This window comes from Festucalex cinctus, chromosome 1 (genome assembly GCF_051991245.1).
Source record: "Festucalex cinctus isolate MCC-2025b chromosome 1, RoL_Fcin_1.0, whole genome shotgun sequence".
Taxonomy (NCBI): Eukaryota; Metazoa; Chordata; class Actinopteri; order Syngnathiformes; family Syngnathidae; genus Festucalex; species Festucalex cinctus.
Window position 1 is genome coordinate 57,188,986 of NC_135411.1, and position 22,426 is coordinate 57,211,411.

The 22,426-nt window shown below is 41.0% G+C and overlaps 1 protein-coding gene across 1 annotated transcript; it reads right to left on the reverse strand.

Annotated features, from left to right (window-relative positions):
- Positions 1 to 173: 173 nt before the first annotated feature.
- On the reverse strand, positions 174 to 21,808 carry gpr146 (G protein-coupled receptor 146). Its single transcript, XM_077496783.1, has 2 exons — positions 21,515 to 21,808; positions 174 to 4,543 (listed from the first exon to the last, which is right to left on the reverse strand). Exon 2 carries the CDS (start codon positions 4,506 to 4,508, stop codon positions 3,507 to 3,509), a length of 1,002 nt encoding a protein of 333 aa, XP_077352909.1. The 5' UTR covers positions 4,509 to 4,543; positions 21,515 to 21,808; the 3' UTR covers positions 174 to 3,506.
- Positions 21,809 to 22,426: the final 618 nt, after the last annotated feature.

The following is a 22,426-nucleotide window of genomic DNA, read 5'->3' on the forward strand; positions in this document are numbered from 1 at the left end:
GACCCTCGCGCCAATATAATACTGTCATTATGTTGAATATTCTTAACTGCAAAAAACACAAAACAAAGATATAGCTAAATATTGACTGTTTCATAAGAGAGTATTTTGAATTTGATGCTGTATTGTGCAAGTGTAATGAAGCGACTGATTTACACAAGGAAATGGGGCTCATGGTTAGTTTGTGGTTTATTCAGTCTTTGACTCAGAAGACAGTAGATTACTTAGAGAATCTAGATAAACTCTGGCAAAAAAACACACACACACACACACAAAATACTGTAGGCTACATGTTGAAAGAGCACCTACAGTATAGTATATCTCGCTTACAATATATACACATTAATTCTGCGTCATATTCACTCATACACAGGGGAAAGCATAAGTGGACTCATTTGGACCTTATGAGGTTTTGCTGTTGGAAGTTAGAACATTGCATCTGAATATACTGAGAACTTGGAGACTGTTAAAGCTGATAAAAGGGTAGTCTTAATCACAAATGCTGCCAGAATTCCAAATGATTGTATACATTTGTCCAACAGGTGGCGGTGGTGCAACACGGTGAGCGGGGAAGAGAAAGAAAGTAGAAAAAAAAGAAAAGAAAAAAAAGTCTTCCACTCCAAACAATTCAGACAGCAGTTTGTTAAGGCCTTGACTTGATCAATTAACATTACATATTATATCTCATGATATGGCAGGGTGTTTGGGGAGATCATTTTTAACTAAATGGCGCACAGTCAACATATACAGTATACTGTACTGTATGAACAGCCACCATGGACTTTGAGCAGCTAATGATTAACTGATGGGACATATGTGTGTGTTTTATACGGGCCGTCGTTCGTCGTAAGAGTTTCTAAAAAGGGATGCCATGCCGGTAGAGTTAAAACAAACAAGTAGAACCTCCCCCAAAAAACGTGCCTTGCCTTTTTCTGTGTTATAATGAAACCAGCAAAGAAAGTTTCCAGCCAGCGATGGCAAAGAGGAAAAGTGCAACAATAACTAAATTTCTTGATGCTTTGGGAAAAACAGATGATTTCAATTCATTAAATACTGCCATCTTTGATGTTTAGAAAATACAAACCACACTGCCTTTTTGATGTATCCAAAAACATGTTCAGAAGGTTTAGAGATGACTCAAAATTGTCCACAATGGTTACTAAAAGCTTGTTGAAATTAGGGACGCATGCTGACACTTTGCGACACGTCTGTACTTGTAAAGCAGCTTCGATACAAGGACACCTGATAGCAGCCTGTCATCATGTACGATACTATGAATTCTGTCTTCTGCATGTGGTTTCCATGGGGGCAGCTAGCAAAGTTTTTCAAAAAGTAAATATGCATATAGGTTCAAGACGGGCTAATGAATAGCATTTGTATTACAATAAACCAGTAAATAATATCTGAGCACAATACTCAGATGCTTATACTCTATTTTTTCTATACAGTACTGTGAAAAATGGGTTAAATTACTTCAGCTTTGCATCGTTGTGTCATCATCAATAGCCATGTGCTATCTGCATATGTGCACCCCACTGCCCCCCAAGAGGTCAACAGAAGCAGTACAACTGACACAGGAGATCGAGCTCCTGGTTAAACGTGGAATAGGATTATTTTGCAAAGCGTTATATTCGAGTGAAATGTATGCTACCTTGAAATAATGTTTTTAAATTTTATTTTAACCAATATTTGACAAAATAAATTTTTTTCATCAAATTACAAGAAATAATGACATTATCGAGTATCGGTACTCAATAGTGGTGAGTACTCAAAATGTAAGTGCATCCCTATTCCAAATAGGCCTTCAGTTAATTTGAGCTCATGTGTCCATTGGGAACGGAAACAGAAACGTAGAGTCTGCCACAAACTTGTCAATCAATCCAGATTTGAAGACTAGATTAAAAGCCGCGTGAATTTGGACACTGCCGTGGGGTTGACGTTCACTGAAGTTATGTGGCCATCAAATTCAGTCTTTGGAGGACGCACCCCACATATTTGAAGCAGCTTTTGATATTTCAATGTCACACATACCTTAGGGTCATTTAAGACAATAAATTGTTTACAAATAAATGTATATGTCGGTCGAAGATGAAACTGTTTTTGCAAAAGCACATAAACGTTATACTGGTTGTTAGTTTCAACGAACAGAAGTAATAAATGCACATTTTTTGGACAGTTCAAACTGGGAAGTCAAAATGCGTTTGACTTTGGCGGTTCTGCCCAATTTTCTGTACATGCAACATCAAAACAAAAAGTGCTCAATCAAAAAAAAATAAAAATAAAAAATAAAAAATAAAAAATAAAAAAATAGCAGCCTCGATAGCAAATGCTACCTGAGCAAATGATGAGGTGCTTGCGCTGGAGACAAATTATTGGTCTCTCTTTAATGGTTTGCTGGTGAGGTAAAGCAGTTCTGTCTGGACCACCGAACACCAATGAGGGTCAGGTCTGGTATTTAGACATGTAGGCATTTATAAAAATAAGATCTGAATAACATTTTTATACGGAGCCTAATTCTAATCAAGGTAACAATGAACTGATCCAAAACAAAGCCATGCATTTAAATAATGTTTGGCATTGCAGAAAAAGTCATTGTAACAAGTATTGGAAAGAGTTGGAATATATACATTATCATCCATTTTCTATAGTGTATGCTGACTACAAACTGACTACAGACCCCCATTGTGCTAAATACAGATGTTAAAAAATTACATATTTTTGAAAATGTTTTCCTAGCTGAATTCCCATTCATGATCATTCTTTTCAGTGTCATTTTTCCAAATAACTTTCATGTTTTCACAATCCATCCATAGGCGAGAGGCTCCGAGGGCGTTAACACATTTCAAAGCTTTACAAAGGTAGTAGAGCAGCCTACACATAAAGCACATCTTTTTCAACAATGCCAACATTTATTTCCAATTATCAAAACTTAATGGCGGCCTTCTGGCACCATAACAATGGAATTCTGGCAGCAGAACAAAAATCGCATCCAAGAAGAGACCTTCAAGTTCGAATAAATTTAAAGGCAGAGTTGTTCTTTTGTGATTGATAGTGCTTTGTGAACATACTGTAGTTAGCTAATGTTCTCTGCGCAATGACTTCATTTCATAGTCCCATATGTTGTACTCCAAACTGTAACTCAGGGGAGATACGTCATACTGAAGAGCTTCGTGAATGTACAGTGACATTCACATGTTTATCACATTGCCAGGGTGTCAAGACACTGCAATGGTGAGGAGCTAAGAGCTGATGATGCAGCCAAAGTGACTTAGTGGAGAGCTTCCCTTGGTCACACACACACAGATACACACACAAAACGGCAGCACTTAGTGGCTTCTTGGATCCGTCAGCTCACGCGCCGGAAGATGACAGGAAATTCCACAGTTTGCTATGTCGCGCTTGAACACAGTCCAAAGCGGTGAGGGTGTGGCGGCGCCGAGATACTGGCCCTGGAAGGATGTGGGGGGTTGAGATAAGTGCTTCGGGGGCGGGGGCGTGGCAGGTAAGCTTCACGTGACCACTTGCTGCACCGCGGAGCGTTCGCGTGGGCACGACTGGTCCCGGCAGCGCAGCCTGGCCAGCAGCCGCCGCAGCTTGTTGGAGAAGTTCTTGTTCATCTGCCGGTACATGAGCGGCATGGCGAAGCTGCTGGAGAACGCCAGCAGCTTGGACAGGCAGCACAGGAAATAGTAGGTGGGCAAGTAGCGCGAGCCGCCCACGTACGCGGGCGCGCCGGCCACCGTGTGCACCAGGAGTGTCACGTAGTACGGCGTCCACAGCGCAAACTGCACGCACACGGAGGCCAGTAGCAGCCGGTGGATGGATGGGTCCAAGCGGGCCGAGTCCTGGTCCAGCGGCGTGGACTCCTTGCGGATGCGCAGGATGAGCGCAAAGGCGTACAGGACCGCCACGGCGGGCACCACGTAGCCGATGAACATCATGATGGCGTCGGCCGCCTCCTTGTTCTGCATCTTGGAGCACTCCACCATCTTGGTGGAGATGTGGTTGCACACGTAGAAGAGCAGCGAGGAGAAGCTGGTGAGCACGGCGCCGCCCCAGATGAAGCCGCAAACGTGCTTGGTGTTGTACACGCTGGACATGTAGGTGCGCGGCAGGGCGCGCTCGATGTAGTAGTCCAGACTGAGCAGCGTGGTGGAGTACATGATGACCAGCGAGGAGATGTTGAAGAGGATGAGCAGCGTGATGTACACCTCGTTGGTGTACTCCCATGCGTGCCAGCGGGTGAAGGTGGAGCTGAGCAGCTCCACGGGCGCCACCGCGTTAAGCACCAGGCCCGCGATGGCCATGTTGACAAAGTAGACGTCGGGCATGGTCATGGATACCTTGTTGGAAAGGTTGACGGCAACCAGCAGCACGTTGTAGCAAAGGCCAAGCGGGAAGCACACCAGCAGGTAGACCAGGGACAGCACCGACAGGATCAAGCCAAAGTCCTGGCACAGGCGGAAGTCCACACTGGTTTCCGTCTCATTGTAAACCATGCAGATCCACATCGCTGGACCCTGGACCAGGTCAGGCCGCGGGTGGACTGCAATGAGAATCAGAATCACATTTATTGGACAGAGTCAATAGGCAATATCGAGTGTCCAGTGGTACAGTAACAATGATCAACAAAAATGTGCAAATGACAGAGCAGAGGTTCTCAAACTTTTTACACCAAGTACCAGTCTCAAAATAATACCAAAAATAAAATACTATGACATAGTTGGGGTGTTAAAAATTGTTCATTAAAAACCATGCAAAAGCCTGGTTGCCCACCAGGCTTATGCTACATTCACACCAACAGCGGGGGAGGCGTTTCCGGCGGCGCCATTGCATTGATTGTAGTCAATGTACTTTGCGCAGAATGGTGAGATGGGGCGAGAGGCGGCGCGGGGGACGCGTTTGAGGCGGTATGAGGCGGTGCGGCGAGTTTCGCCCAAGTTGAAAAGTGTGAAGTTTCTACGCGCGTCGCCTCGCGGCAGCCAATCGGCTTCGGGTACAGGCCACATCACACACAGTGTCCTGTCTGTGGTCACCCTGAGTGCAACAACACGGCCACCCGGGACTGAATGGTGAACAAAGAAGTAGCATATTGAGTGCCGGTAAGTGTATTTACTTGTTGTTGAACTGTACCAAGGTAGAAATAGTGTTTAGCATGCATTAGCTAAAGCTATTTAAGTGCTACCACCGGCCGTCGTATTAAGCAGTAATAAATCACGTGTGTACAATAAATAAATAAATAAATAAATAAATAAATGCCGCTGCTGGACAAAATAGTACCCCGGCTGTATAGTGCCAGTTAAGAAGTACTTGGCAGTGCTCTCTTTTGTTGACTCGCTAAAGTGCTCTACAGTAGTCGTTAACCAAGCGACACACCTCCTTCTCTCCGGTGTGTGCGTATGCACGAATGAGTGGTATGTGTTCCAAAAAACGCAATGAAATGCTAGCAAAGGAAGCATTCCAGAACGCCGCCCCTTCTGTTGGTGTGAATGTAGCATTATAAAGCACTGGGGGAAACCCTGGATTCTTAAATGCATGTCACAAACAAATTGTGCCTAAAAAAAAAGTTCAAAAACAAGCAGTCCTTAAATACTACCGGTACTTGTGTTAAATATAACCAAATTGGTAGAGCGGTAATTCATTTGTGGACCCTGAGAGAGCAACCACATACCAAGGCCCAGTGGCATGTGTACAACCCCTTGAGAATCACTGATGTAAATGAAGCGAGATGTAATGAATAATAGAGTAATAAAGGCTCTACACTATGCAAATTAGCAAAGTGTCACTATGAAATTACAAGGCAACCATTTAAGCAGTAAGTGGAGTGTCTGCTGGGAAAACCTGCATTATTAGAAACAGCACAAATATGAAGTTATTCATTTGCCGCAGTATTGGGAAAATAGGCCACTAAAGTTTTTTTTAATTTTTTTTTTTTTTTTATTTGGTCATCTGCATGCCACATGATGACGATTAACTCCAGCGTTTGGGTTTTTGCTTTCTTTTGCCAGTAAAATTATATATACAACTCACATGCAAAACAAGGTTTACGTTTCTTTTAGACAACTGCATGGACGCTTTTAATTTATCTAACATGTTTCTGCAAACTGCTGCGGCCTTCCTCAATTGAAAATATTTCTTTGCTGTCATATACAATACAAAGAAGCCTATGGTATCCCTTATGAAGTGTCATTCATACCAATATTTACTGGAATTATGATTATGCTACTGATAGAGTACGGCATGTTTCATTTTCACTTTATTTTGAGGACAGTCAAAACTTCGGGGCATTAAAAGTGCAATACATGTTAACTGTAAAATGTACCTAGCAGCCAAACACACAGGCACAAACTGCTGCTAAACCAGCAGAAGCGCTTCTAATTTCACTCAACTGCATCTGACTGGCTGAATATGAACATCTCAGGGAGCACGTCGGGCTAACACCAGCTAGCCGCAGGAAATGAAGAGTGCCTTGTTCTGGTTCTTGTGCCACACAAATCTGAATTGTTTGACGCCTCCGTAAGCTTCTTTTCCACCTCGCCGTCTGTTACACTGTCACATGCAGGCCTGCTTTCCACATGGCCCAGAACAATGGCATTTATGTCCTGCTTGCACAAGGTCGGTGCATTATGCTGTTGCTACTGTTCTGATGACATATTTTCAACAGGGGTAGGGTTTAAAGTACAAGAGCATGTAAAGATTAGAAATAAACAGGTTTTATAAAATGGAATTAATAAGTGCATATACTGCAGTATTCACATTTTGGATGTGCACCTTTTGGGGGCTTGCCCTTGTGAGTGTGTCACACAGAAGTGACGTCATCTAGCAGCAGCCAACAGAAAGGCACCTTCAGATGATGTTGCTCCTAGGTGACAATTTTGCGTGCTTGACTTTTGGTTCCAATGGCTCGGCTTGCCTGCTTTTTCATTTAACTCAGCTAAATGCAACGATAGGTAAGAAATGATTTACTTTTTTCATTTTACCATTAGGGATGAAACGATATCCGAACATCACGATATGATATTATCAAGATATGAAGCTCACGGTACGATAATTATCACGATATTGTGGGGAGGTTGGCGATATTTCAAAAGTTCACAATATTGTCAAAAAAATGTAGCTCGTACTAAAAAAAAAAAAAAAAAAAAAAAAAAAAAGCAGAATATTGTGCTTTTGTACATAACATCATTGTTATCATTATTATTATTATTATTATTAGTATTATTAGTATTATTAGTATTAGTATTATTATGTTATGTTGTTAATACACGCACACATTGAGTTCCTACACATATTGACTTGCTTCACAGGCATATTATGTTCCCTTTCATCTGACAATTAGTGTGGATTTTAAACAGAGAAGGGCCAAAACATCCCTAAGAAAAATTAAATTGCAGTAAAAAAAAAAAAAAATAGCCACCAGAGGATGCTAGAACCGCACAAATGGAAATCAACCTGATTTTTTGAACAGATGTGTTGCTTTTAAATATCGTGAACGTGACGATGACGATAATGTGGCAGTTTTAATATCACGATATCACACTTATCGTTGATTCGTTATATCACTATTTACCATGGTGGTCATTAAATATTGCGCACAAATAATAAACTTTAAAAAAAATAATACTGAAACTAACTAAACCTAAACCAAAACTAAGCATTTTTTAAATAGCTATAAGTAAAACTACTAAAAACAGAACCAGCCTGAAAACTAATTAAAACTAACTAAATTTAAAAAACAAAACCCAAAACAAAATAAAAACTAACTAAAATAAAAATTCCCAAACTATAAATAACCTTGCTTTGGCCACAACTAAATGTCGAGTCAGTGAACACATTGACCTGCTAACGGGTTAGCTAGCAAACTCTTGATTCAACTTTGCTGACACTCATGTTAATCACCAGGCCTGGCAGTACCTTTAAAAGTCATAGATCCTACAGTAGAATGCAAGCCACCCCAGGAGGACAAAATAATACCAGCAAGTTAAATGCAAGATCAATTTTTATCTGATTACTCGAATTGATAATACACTGTATTTAGTGTCTTGGATGCAGACATGAGAGCCATGCGAGGAATCCTGCATTGACAACATGGGCTAATATATTTGAGGAATTTTTGGCAACTTAGCGTGAAGTGCTTTGAATCTTCTTCTTGACACATCACACATGGCGGCGACTCGATTTATATTGAGTGAAATGTGAAGCAGGCTGCGGTGAAGACGCCACTCCGAGCGTCTGGGAGTTCAAGGCGAGGTCAAAGAAAATGACCAGGAGCGTCAGGAATCAAGCAGAGGTGTCGAAAGTGCTCACTCTTGTTTATTTTCATAGGGCCTAATTTGTTCATTTGCAGATTTGGCATCCATACAAACACTACTTTCCCTGATCATGAGTAAATAAACGCAGAAGCAAAACATATACTAATCTACAGGAAGGCCACTTTGTTTTCAGAAGGATTAGTCACATTTCCAGTAAAAAAAAGGGAAACATTCTTCTTCCTTCACTTATGTAAGAGCCACTACTGAGGGTCTGTTTTGGCCTACAGGAGGCACGGACGTCAGTCCGTCTCCTTACTACTCCAGCTCGCTATAATGAGGCTGAGACTTGGAGTCAAAGCAGTTGGACTGGAAACAGGGTCAGCAGGAAGAGCGTCTCCAGTTACTCTCGACAGAAGTCTGTTTTCATCCACAGCAGCGCCGCTCGGCCCACATGTGAGCACCACCGGGTGAATCATTTACAAGCACTTTCCTTGCTGAAAGCTCACACAGCAATTAGCCTGCTAATCGTCCTCTCCCTGAAGCCTTCTTAAACACAAACTGTGTTGTGCAATGTATCGTAAAGTTGATTAGGACGCATAGGTATGGTGTTGATTTTATTTATGATATACTTCATATGGGGAAGTAGGCTTCTTTAACTTAATCAGCTCACGAAGGGGAAATCGTCAATAGAATTAGCAAAACTTGAATAGGAAAAAAAAAAAATCTGCTTGATTTGCTGCTATTACGTCCGCCTGAGACGAAATAGTACAACAGGTTTTATTGTCTCTGTCAGAAAGACCTCTACGAAGTGTCTCACCTAAGGCCCGACCGATATGCATTTTAGGAGGCCGATGCCAATACCAATTATTGGCAGGAGAAAAAAAGACACTGATTACTGATTAATCTGCTGAATATTTAAAAATGTTTAATTTTAAATTTGTATTATTTATTAATATTAATATTAATAATTCATATTTTAAATGCATAAAATTAACGCCTTCCCCAATTCCTTTTCAATGGGTGCTATTTACACACAAACTTTCGCTATTAAAATCATCCGCTTTGAATGACAAGTCCATATAAAAAAAAAAAATCATGAAATATACAAGGTTACTGTATAGAATGTAGAGGTGGGAATCTTGGGGCACCTCACGATTCGATTGCGATTACGATTCAGAGGCGACGATTCGATTATAAAACGATTATTGATTTCCCCCCAGGCAGCAGAAAAAAAACAATGTATTTTGGCGCTTTTAATGTTTCGTACATTAGTTACAAAAATAGTACAAAAGTCCTCTCAGGCCTAAATAAACTACTATTTCAGTATCAAGTTAACAGTTCAAAACAGTAAATAAAATACTCAAGTCCTCATTCTGTAACAACAGCTTTTAAGTATATTCAGTCTTCAACAGAATAAAACATAGCATTGAGCAAAAATATATTATTTTTATCCACTCAAAAGTGCACTGAGGTATAAATGAAAGACAATGTGAACTACTACTTCAATACAAATGCCTTAAAAAAAAAAGTGCTTTCCTGCTTTTTAAGTTGTGTAAAGATGAACATGTAAACATTAAAGTTTCTCAGAGGTACAAAAAAAAAAAAAAAACTCAAGTGCTTTTCTGCTTTTTAACTTGTGTAAACATGAACGTGTAAACATTAATGGGATCGTTCGGCTTTTTTAACATGAATCTCAATTTGATCCTCACCTCCCGTGTGTGCGATCAGCGCTGACTTCGGCGTTGGACGAGAGGAAAATAGTCCAGCAAGCTGGCTGGGGTCTCGGAAATAAAGCGTTTTTCTTCTAAAAACTATTTGTTTTCAAAAGCGTGATACATTTCCACCACAATACTCTTTTCTGAATAAAGTCAGACGCCATTACCGCCAGCCACTACTTTTCTGTTCGTTCGTTCGTATCACTGCGCGGCGCCCTGTAGAACGCTAACCGACGCACTGCAGCCAGCTAGCTGATACTTCCGCCTGAAGTTGTTTGCCTTTTCGGAGCAGGTCTGATCTCACGAAGAGGTGGGTTGGTCAGCTCAGCCATGCTTGTTGTTGTTTTGAATCTCGAGGCGTGAGTTGTGGATGTGTACTCTCGGTCCGTCCCAAAAAGCGTCCCGAAGACCGCGCGCGCTACTGCGTTTCAGTTCCGCGTACTTTTCGCTCGTTTCGCTTCCCTTGGCATATTTATATAATCGGAATTTGGACATTTGTGAATCGTTCTCGATTGTTGCACGGCCGAATCGTGAATAATCTAAGAATCGGAAATTTTGCACACCTCTAATAGAATGTGTTAATAAAAACATTCTTACTTGTTTACAACTGTTTTAAAACATTAACCTTTTTGTTTATGTATTTTTATTTTGTGTTATTGTCACAAGTCTTGGGACTTACTGGGCTAACCTGGGACCTCGGGAATTGTATTTCCTGCCATGTCATGTGGAAATGTGTGTTAAGACAAAAAATAAAAAAAAGTCTTTGAATCCTTGAAATATCAACTTTATAATATTATATAACTTGAAAGGGAAATGACAAAATAAAAACAATAAGAAAGTGAAATAAGGATAGAATAAACTAAAATAATAACTGAAAAAAAACAGTAAGAAGCTAGAACAAATGCTGACTGTTCCTGTGCGTTTTGGTTTCTTGGGGGCAGTGTGGTGCCATGCATTCATGGTGAACACATTTAAAGCGAGTACAGAAGAAAGTTGCGATTGAATTCTATTAAAATAGCCAGCTTTTGACACATTGGGAAGAATTTGTGCCTTTGCGTAGTGTTATCTCATCTGTGGGTATGTGTTCCCACAAGATTTGTGTGTGGATTAGGGATGTAACAATAAGCGCGATATCGTGATATTAAAACTGCTGCAATATCGTCGTCGTCATGTTCACAATTTTTAAAAGCAACACATCTGTTAAAAAAGTCAGGTTGATTTCCATTTGTGCAGTTCTAGCACCCTCTGGTGGCTATCTGTGTCGGGCAATTTCATTTTTATTAGGGATGTTTCGGCCCTTCTATGTTTAAAATCTACACTAATTGTCAGATGAAGGGGAACGTAATATGAAGCAAGTCAATATGTGGAGGAACTCAATGTGCGCGTGCATTAACAACAACAACAACATAATAATAATAATAATAATAATAATAATAATAATAATAATAACAACATAACATTAATGTTATGTACAAAAGCACAATATTGTTCTTTTCTCCCGAAGTCAATGGTAACTTCCGCTTAGCTTTGCTAACTTCCTGTTAGCGCTAGGCTAGCGATGTTTCAAAAATTAAGCGTGTTTTATATTTAATATACAGTGGATGTAATTCTTAACGTTGTGTATTTAGTTTTACAGTTAACTCCAACTGCGGTTTCATTAAACAACTTAAAGGACGCTTCGGGACAACAGAATAACCAGAAAAACATACGCTACACACTTTGCTATGCAAGCAAAACGGTGCATTCAAGGTACTGTCACAGCGTCGGAGACTTCGGTTTTCTTTGATAACATTTTTAAGGGGATACGCTACACACTTGCTAGTTGCTAATGCTACGCAAGCAAAATGGTGCATTCAGGTACTGTCACGGCGTCGGAAACTTCGGTTTTCTTCGATAACATTTTAAGGGGAAAATGATTGGCCTAATTGGCCGATTGTTTTGGCCAAATATTGAAGGGCAATAATCGTCCGATTATATTATATCGGTCGGGCCCTAGTCTCAGCAGCTCGTTCACACAGCCATTGCAATTTTGCACCGTAAAATAATTTACCTTACCGTGGCACACACCGCCCCGCCCACTAAATACAACGAGCAGCCCCCCTCGGACATTTGCCGGTCAAGATGAGCTGAAGTGCATTCACAGTAATGGCAAAGTTGTCAGATCTTCCTTGTGATTTCTCGGTCAGGTATTTTCAGGATGCCGATACGTATTTCTCTTCCAAGCAAGCAGAGGAGGCTTTAATATCTCTTAATCACTCCCTCACCATGCAATTTTGCCCCAAAACAAAAAGAATACACATCGCTGTCTGCTGCTGCAGAAGTCAGGAAAGACAGAGGGACCTATTCACTAAAGTTTTGCGTCGCCTTTGCACCGCACTAACTGGCAAAAATGGAGCAATCCTGGAACGCCTAATTCACTAAACACGCGCAGATGGGGAAATCCGTCACTAAGTGCGCGGCCAAACGGATTGTGTCACGGTGCGCCAGTGTTATTTGCGTGTATGTAAATTAGGTAATTTGCATACATTTGACGCAAAATATGCTCACCCTAATTCAAATGAGACTCATTGATATGCAGCGTCTAATTCACTAACGTCAGCGCAAATAGCTACACCGAGTTTGCGTGACGCAAATAACGTTTTTGGAAAGCATGTATTATCCTGACGCAGCCCCGATCCCGGAATCATGACAGCAGTGCGTGCCATTTGCAGCAGAACATCCACGGCAGATCACGCAGAGAGGAGAGAGAGAGAGGGGGAAATAGTTCCGTGTTAGTTTAGGACACATAACGTAACCCGGGCTGATCGGCAATGACGGGGCATTTTACGATCATTCTTACGTGCCAGATGCATACTGTACGCCCACGTCAACCTCTGAAAATATATTTTTAAAAATCGATCACACCAATATTTTGTATTTTATGAATGAATGACATCGTCGTCGTCCTCTGCTCTGCAGAGCTTAATGGCGCTATAAACGCTTACTCTCGGTCCAACCTCGCTTTCGGATGTCATCTTTCTCGCAACTGTTACTATAACAACCATGTTGTTGGCGCAAATCCATTGCCATGTGTGGTAAATCAGGTGCAAATTTGCTCCAAGCTGTCAGCTTTGTGGGCGTGTTTGCGCCGGTATATGATTAGAGCAATATCCTTAGCTGCGATTGGCTGGCAACCAGTCCAGGGTGTCCCCCGCCTACTGCCCAGAACCAGCTGAGATAGGCGCCAGCACCCCCCGCGACCCTTGTGAGGAATAAGCGGTCAAGAAAATGGATGGATGGATATCCTTAGTGAATAGGTGGGTAACTGGGCGCAGACTGCGGGTGCAATATTTCGCGCTATTACTGGACGCAGCGCATTCTTAGTGAATATGCCCCAGAGTCGTCTCACTCACTTCGACCGATTGTCAGCAAAGGCGAAGTTTTTGGACATTGTTCCCATTTTGTAATCTGTATTCTTCGATACATTTTCAATCTCAACTCTGCTGCTATTCTATTCACTGCACAATATAATCCTAATTGAGACTGCTTTCATTTGTCATCCAAAACTCCAATAGACTCCACAATTTTAAATATACTCCTGCATGTACTGTGAATTGTGTGTAACAATAAACAATAATGAAGCATGTTTTAAAAAACTGAAGGGCCCCTGCTCGTTCAATCTTGCATTTTGGCTTCAGACCACACCTCCAAGTGCCGACAGCTTTGCATAGTGACTGACACTAAAAGCATACTCCATTCTCAAGCCTTGGCAATAACAACACAATGAAGACATCTTGCATTGGTTCTCCTCGCACGTAACTTCAGTCCAACCCAGTCTGAACTTTTTGTACGACTTTGCGTCAGGAGTGGCGGAATGAAATATTTCCCAGATGGCGAGGGCCCCACCAAACATGATGTCGTAAGACTAAGAGTGACCCTCATGTGCTCCATGTGTTCGAATGTGTGACATGCCGGGCCCCACAACTCCAGTCTTACAGTACATCCTTACTGGAATTTACAGTGCCTTCTGAGAAATGACTGGATTGTGTCACATGATTGACTGCACGCAGTGGGGCAGGGCTACTACGCAAAAAAAAAAAAAAAAAAAACATTAGGTGACTCATTCACAAATGTTGCGGCTGGGCAGCGGTGACAGGAGGCGAGGGAGACTCTGTGACATCCAGCACTCATCTTGGTGTATAATTTACAGCAGAACAACCGCATTGCAACCACAAAGCTACTTCTGAAGACTTTTAAAAAGTCATGTTTTTAAAACGTCCCCAAAGCTCCTCAAACCCATTCCTTAAGCTTCTAATAATTCTTGGAAGTGTAATAATGAGGCATCTGATTCAGGGCTAATGCTGCATAACGTGTTGCTGATTAAAATGACTCACTTCACAGGAAGTACAACATGCTATAATTTTTAGCGATAACATCCCCTGATAGGCATTTCCTCAGTTTACGTCAGTCCCAACATTTATGTGGTTTTAAGATTACAAAAGGCACATCATGAACTAGCTCAATGACCACGAGAGATGGGACAAGATCTTGTACTACGAGATCTCGCAGGATTAGAATGCCACAAGAATTCTCATCCCTGCAGAGCAGAAGATCGATTTTTTTTCGAGGCATTTTTTTTATGCCTGGGGTACCCGCTTATTTAATGTACATGTGCCAGGAAGACAGTTGCAGCAGCAACACTTGTTGAAACGGTAACACGCGGTAAGAAAGCCAACTTCAAAATAAACCTTACTATACCAATAATATATGGACATCAATGCCTTGGTACTAGGGCTGAACGATTATGGAAAAGAAACTAATTGCGACCCCCCCCCAAAAAAAAATTGCAATATCATGTGCGATTATTTTTTTCAAGGTCCTTTTAAATGATTTTTTTTTTTTAACCCAACAACAAGTTAATTATAATAAACAATACAAGATCTATGATATATTACAGGATCTTAAAGGAATACTTGACTCATCGAGCCATTTTCAGCAGTAAAAAGTTAATATTTTGTCTATAATTCAAGTGGTAACTTCATTATTTTTCATGTACAAGTAGTACCTTTAAAAAGTAATTTTTCTACTTGCTGTCGACTGATGACATCACCTGTGCTGAAGAAGTAGGTAATGACCAATCATGGCTTAGTTTACTGACCAAACCCAGAAAACTGGTGAGCCATGATTGGCCGTTACCTACTTCTTCGGCACAGGTGATGTCATCATCAGTCAACAGCAAGTAGAAAATAACGAAGTTATCAAATTCATTCTGGACAAAATATGAACTTTGCATTGCTGAAAATTGTTCAATGAGTCGAGTGTCCCTTTAAGATTATTGGCAAATGAAGCCTTTTAATGTCATTTTTTTCTACTAGTTACAATTTACCACTTCAACATATCAAACTTTTGATGTTGCATGAAACATGACATGTAAACACTGTATTTATAAATAAATGTATTCAATATATGTACTTTGAAAAATAAAACTAGCGATCTCCAGTCAGTAAACTCACACGTACTAAAGTGTAGGCCAACTAAAATTATACCTGCTTGTATGACATAACGTCTACAATTTAATTTAAAAAAACAAAAAACAAAAAAAAAACACTAGCATTCTATAGCAATCCTTGTGAGTGGGTCACGGGTTGGGTAGTTTCCCATGGTCTGGATGGGCCATGAAGGCAACACAGACTTTTGTTTTGGTAAGCTAAGCGTGTTTGGAGCTGTTGTGTTCTGGCGCGGTTGCGGCCGACAGTTACTTGCAAATTGTCATTAAGGAGGTGTTGTTTGGTTGCCGCTTGGCCTGATTAATTCACCAACACTACAATACATTAAAAGAGGCAGTGGCAGCAGCGGCGGCAACTAAATGACGTTGAGTAATGATGACCAATAATTTCGTCCGTCCTAATCTCTATTCATGAAATCGGACGACACAACATACGACCACATACACATCTAGCCTCAAAATATAGGACAACTCGAATTTATAAGCTGCTGCTGCCTGCCGCACACTTGCGTGTACAGTACTCTAATTTACAAAACGCGCGACACTACGCAGCCGAAAAGTCATAACTCATAACAGTGAAATGTTGTTTTAAAACCAAGCTCAAACATATTAAACATGCTAAGACACTCGTCTAAAGGTGATGAGACAAAAAATGATGAGACAAAAAAAAAACTCACCAAAATTACATGCACTTACACCGCTCGGCTTTAGTTACAGCGGTGACGGTCCTGCTACCCACTCTCTCTCTTTCCCTCCTTCCGCTCCGTTTCAATGAGCACTTAAATCGCACCTTTCCGTGATTACGTAATCGCGTGTTGTCAAACCGCGGTTTAATCGCAAATGCAATTAATCGTTCAGCCCTAGTACTTGATACGTTCTTATTTAGTTGTTGCAGGCTGCGTGTCACGGCCTAACGATGTCTTGACTCATCGCTTGTCATCTTCAAATCACATTCAATCGATAATTACAGACGCAAAAAAGAAAAAAAATCGACTTAATTGTGCTGACATTGTATAATTATACTATTGCCAGCATTTAACAGCAGCTCCAGCACTAGCGCCACTAATGCTTATGAGGCTAGCATCGCTCAGAATGTACACGGGCCATTTGATTAACTGTGCACACTTTGATGCTGACACACTTGCTGTGCTGATCACTTTTTAACAAAGCAGACTTACTCAACTGTGCTGATTTAGCATGCTGATTGATTACAAAAAGATTAGTTTGTGACAGCCCTACTGTACTTATGACTTTACAACTTTGTTAGCATAAGGGCTGCAGCGAATAGATCTATTCCACCGATTATCCCATTGATTAATCAGGTAAAACTTGATTTTGCATTATTAATTAAAGGCCCAGTATGACGGTTTCACTCAGGAAAATGCACTTTTTAAATACAGGATGTACACACTAACTTTCTCTCAGTCTACACATCTGAGTTTATGTTAATCTTTGGTGGTGATTTTGTCCTAAACACCCCCCAGCCTGCATTTTGTCATTTTGTGTTTGATTGTAAACAGCGGGACGTTTCAGTGGAAAGACAGTGTTTAGACCCCTCCAGCCAATCGCAGAGCGGGGGGTGGCGTGTCGCAAACGGGGCCGGGTGAAAGTGTCGCTGCTTGAATTTGAAAGCACGCACGGATTATTATTATTTTTTTCACTCACTCACTCACAGAAGCTTACGTGTGTGAATGAGTGAGTAAAGAAAAACATATTCTAATTAGTAGCTCAACATGTTAGCTGTTCACAATGGGTGCTCCTACAAGCCTCTGGCCAATATTTTTCAGGAAGCATTCGGTCCTATTCATTTGCATTTCCCGCCCTCTGTCTGCGGATGTGACATCAAGCTCGTTCTCGTTCATTGTTTCCTGGAGTCGCGAAGTCGGAACTAGTACAGAATTTCGCTGCGATGGAGCCTACTCAGAAGAGACCACCATCTGCATCTAGCGTGCCCCAGACACCGGCAGTTACTTCGCGGAATGGGCAAAAAATGAAAACAATGTCAAGAGCCATGAAAAAATCTAAACTTGATAGTGACCGACTCCGAGCAAGAACGAGAGTGAACATCGGTTTGTCATTTCAGCGGTGGAGAGAGTTGAGATCGAACGTGGATTTGAAAAGTGATGCACGACTGGCTTGCTTTCTACTCCAAAAGGTAAGAAGCGAGTATCTTGACATTTAGAAAAAAAAATGTGTTGTTTTCAAATAGCAGTAACCTCAAGATCGACCACTTCTCGGTCGTAACTATTGGGGTGAAAGTGAGGTGGACGGCAACATTTAGCGTGAAAGGGGCGGCAAGAATGGATGAAATAGAAAAAAATGACTTTATGAAAAACAGACATTCCATTCCATTTCCTCCGTAACGATAGCCTATTGTAGCTACATCATACTAGCTGATGACTTGAATCAGGTTCACGTCCGTCGAGCGGGGTGAGTACAATATGTAACTGCTTATTGACGACGGAATGAGGTCCAATTAATTGAGGTAATTTGCACGTCATTTTGGAGTAGAGTGCAGAACTGGTCTTCAACCGACCAATGCAACAGGATCTGCACGTCCCGTGGATGTCAGTTGTTTAGTGGGGAGTCTCATTCCGTGAATTGATGATTGACAGAAGTGGCCAGCTTTGTATAACTTTATAAAACTTCTTACCTCTAAAAATACCTCTGAAAACATAGTTAATTGGATATGAAGAGTCCAGCCTCTGCGTCTTCAGTAATGAGGTCGTGCACGTACGAGTGCGCACAGCGTGTACAAGCGTGCAGTTTGTTTTCGGCCACAGGTGGAAGTAGTGATTTGAAATTTGAAATCCTCCATATAGTAGCTTGATACAAAGTTATAGTATAGATTTATGTGCAATACATAATGAGACCAGTCTCACATGTGTGCAACTGCAGAAAATGGTTAGAGTAGGGCTGGCCGATATGGCCAAAAAATAAAAACTCGCTTTTTTCTGTCATTCTGGACAATTACAATTTTAATCGATTTTCATCAAAAGTTAAAAAAAGACATTTAAACAAGGTTTGATTTATTCAAAAAATAATCTTGTGCAAAATGTTCAGACAATAACGTACAATAATGTTTAATCAGTTTTAACGTAAATTTAACATGGCTTGTTAAAAAAAAAAAAAAGCTACTCACATCTTTTGCATAACTTAAATGCCACATAGCTTGTGCAAAAAGATACTACTATCAGCTTTTGCTCAACTTAAATGCCTTAAATACTTAAATAATACTTATGGCTTTTGCATAACCTAAATGCCACAAAGCTTGTGAAAAAAAAACAAAAAAAACAAAAAAAAAAACACTTTTGTTCAACTTAAATGCCACATACATAGCTTGAGCCAAAAAACTAGTCATAGCTTTTGCTAAACTTAAATGTCACATATATATCTTGTGCATAAAAACTACTCATAGCTTTTGCATAACTTAAATGCCACAAGTAAGTAGTTCTAACAATTAGAAACAGGTATTGTAAACCACACATCCAGTAATGTACCACATGTGCAAAAATACAACTCAACTCACAATAACATTTGTATAAAACAGAACTTCAAGATCAACCAGCTTAAAAATAATAAGCACCACCTTTTATTGCAAATAAACTCAAATTCCTTCAAAAAAAAACTAGCCTGTCAACTGACTCTGGCAAAAGACAAGCTCTTGTGCATGTCACAAGGTTTCCCCTGGTACTAAATACAGCTAAAGTTTGTTGTTTCATGGTGTGCTTGCACTTATCTTTGCTAGCGTTAGCCACGCCGCACTCTCGAAGACGTGAGCGTTCCTCCCTTTCTTTCGAATGCCTTTGGCGCAAGTGCTGGAAGAGGTTAGTTGTGCTCCTACTTAATAGCTTGTTCGGCAAACCTTGCACACGCTTGTACTTTGCTCTACATCGCTCTTGTAAAAGCCGAAAAGCGTTTGGCCGAAGTTGCAAACAGGTGGTGATGTGGAGCTCCGGATGATATGAAACCGTCACTTGCCTTCGCTCCCGGTTGGCGTGGGTTGGCTTCGCCGCCTGGGAGACCGTGTAAAGTCCTCAGTATACTTCTGCGTCAGGCTCACGCGGAGACGTTACGGCGGAGCTCCGCTCGTGCGTTTGCCTTCAAACTTGTGCACTATACACATCACATTAATTAATTAATTTGTTCATTAATTTGCGTGTGTGTTTGTGAGGGAAAAGAAAAGGAAAAAAACAGGCAGTGATGTGAACTGCCTGTACGGCTGTTCCGGGGTCCTGTGCTCCTTCCGATGATGTCACATACCGCAGCTTCGCTATAGTATGGTGACGTCATCAGCAAGCGCGGCAGCCACCAAGCGAAGGACCCCAAAACAACAAGCGTTCAAGGTTAGATGATGTGTATTTATTTATAAGCACCTCGATTTCACGATTTAGCTCATTTTCACATCGTTGTACTTTAAATGGATGGATTAATCGAATTAATTCAATTTATCGCCCAACCCTAGGTTAGAGTATATAAAGTTAAAATCAATCTGCACAATTTGGCCAAGTGGCCCATGATTTTGGCCCATGTTTGAAGGGCCACAATCGGCAACTGATTTCACGCCTGTTTCAGGTGGATTTAGAATGCAATAAATGGGAACCTCAAAAAACAAGGCCCTCATGTAGTCGTCCAATGATCCCCAGAACACGTTGTACCTTGCACCTTGTAATTTTAATCGCCCTATCATGTCACCAATCTGCAGTCACGTTTCCCTGACAGCTTTCAAGTGACTTCTCTCTGGCGGCAGCAGGTTGTAACTGTGATGGCTGTCAAATAGAGTCAAGAGTTCAGCGGTCAGCATACAGCAGGCTTAAGCGCACTTAAGCCACGGCCTCTGCACCCAATGTCGCCTTTGGTCACGTGGCCGAAGTTGACGAGAAGTGCGGCCAGGCCGGACAAGCAGGCAGGGTAGTGCTTTAAATCTCAGGTGGTGTTTAATTTGCTGAGTAGGAAGATTACAGCACAAGTATTTGGTCAAACTGCAGCTTTCACTTTCAGTGGCAATCATGTGTTTATTATTACAACATGAACTCAATTCAATATTAATTCAATATTTATTCATTTGTCATTGTGCAAATAACATGGTTATAAACAACAACGAGATATCGTTATGAGCAACAAATACTGGCGAACTCTTTTGTTGTGTTAGATATAGTTTGAATTGTGTTAGAGGGATGAAGTAATTAAACCGTAAATAATATACAACCTGCACAGCCTATTCTGCCAAATGACATTTATCATGTTTTCATTCTTAGTGTAAAGCAGTGAAAGCTGTTTCTAATGTTCAGCTTTTATGTCAGGGTATGGCAGCTCAGCACCCAACTGGAGCCACTAACAGTGTCATCAACATATAGTTGATACAAATTAATCATAGTCATGAAAAATGCATAGAATGACGACAAGAAAATAGCCTATTTGAATCTGGAACTCAATACGGTAACGAAAATACATATTAGAAACCGCTCTGGTAGGGTGAAGATGAATAGAGATAATAACTTGATAGTGTCAATCAAAACTGAGCATGATTATCTGTGGTCTATTTGACATGTTTGACTTTGTATATATAGTGTATGTTAAAAATGTTTTTAACAGCCAGAGTTAATACATGCTAGGATGACATTTGAACTTTTATAACACCGTTCAATTGCTACATAAACATGCTGTAAAAAATTGTGGGTGAATATGTCACTATGTTATTTAATGTCTACAAAACCTTTAAGATAGCTTCACAACACACATCAAAACTCTTCAAACTTACTTAAAAGTTAGAAACGTCCCCTTCGTTCAAATAAAATGCTATATTTTACGGTTAAACGTACACGGGACGAAAAACAAACAGGACATTATGTGGTGACCTCCATCGCACTTGACGCCACAGATCAAATTGTGGCTCGCTGTCACGGTTTAGTCTGCATTTTGAACCCTTCCCACTACTACTACTTCTCGCGCTTAAAACATTTGGAAACTGAACAATTTCGCACTTTTTTTTTGAGGGGGGGGGGTTACTTTGGAGGTAAAAACAAGTCACAAAGCAGAAAGGGAAGACAAGGGAGGCGACTCACCAGGGACGTTTGAGACTTGGCTCTTGGTCGGAGCAACCTACGGAGGCATCGGGTCAGGATGTAGCATTTCTACAGACATTTCTCAATCGCTTCATTTGGCGGAGAAACGTCCCGAAAAACACACGTCTCGCCCGCGTTCCTTAATTCCTTACAAAAGAAAAAAAACACCGCTTTACTCCATTCGTGACGCTCGACTATCAACTTTTGGGACGAGGCTTATTCTGAAGAAAAGGGGGCCGTCCGCTTCAGACGCTACGAGCGCTACAATGTGTACACACGTGACCCTCCCCCACAGACCGCCAGCCTCCCTCTGCCTCGCCCCCTCTCCTCTTTCCCCTCCGGAGGACGTCCTCCGCTCTGATTGGGCGTTTGTTGCCAAAGGGGGCGGGTCGTTATGAGGACACCGAGGAAGAACCGCACAACTCACGCACAGTCGCACACACAAATACACACTGTACTCAACAGAGTCTAGTAGAACAATATGGGAACAACGCAAGTACAGTAAGTGGACCTTTTTCATAGAAAACGCTCATTGGAGGTTATCCGTCTTTGTTTTTTCATCAATTAGTTCCACCCTCCTAAAAAAAATAAAAATAAATCACCTGAATTCTATGGTGACATATGTTTTCTATAAAGACAAATAGCACTGCATTGCACAAAAAATGCTAATAAAAGAGATTGTAAAGAAATAAACAGGGTTATTAAAGTGTAATTACTCTATGTTGGGATAAGCCGCTGGGCCAAACGTCAGGATCAGTGACACACTTAAAGACGCACCCTGCTGGCATCCGTTCAACTCATAAAATATCTGATTTACATGTAAGCAATAGTCACAGAACAATGCACAACAAAATTTGTAGGAGTATTTACATTTTTATTTATTCTTTTTTTTTTTCATTATTTAAACAAGAA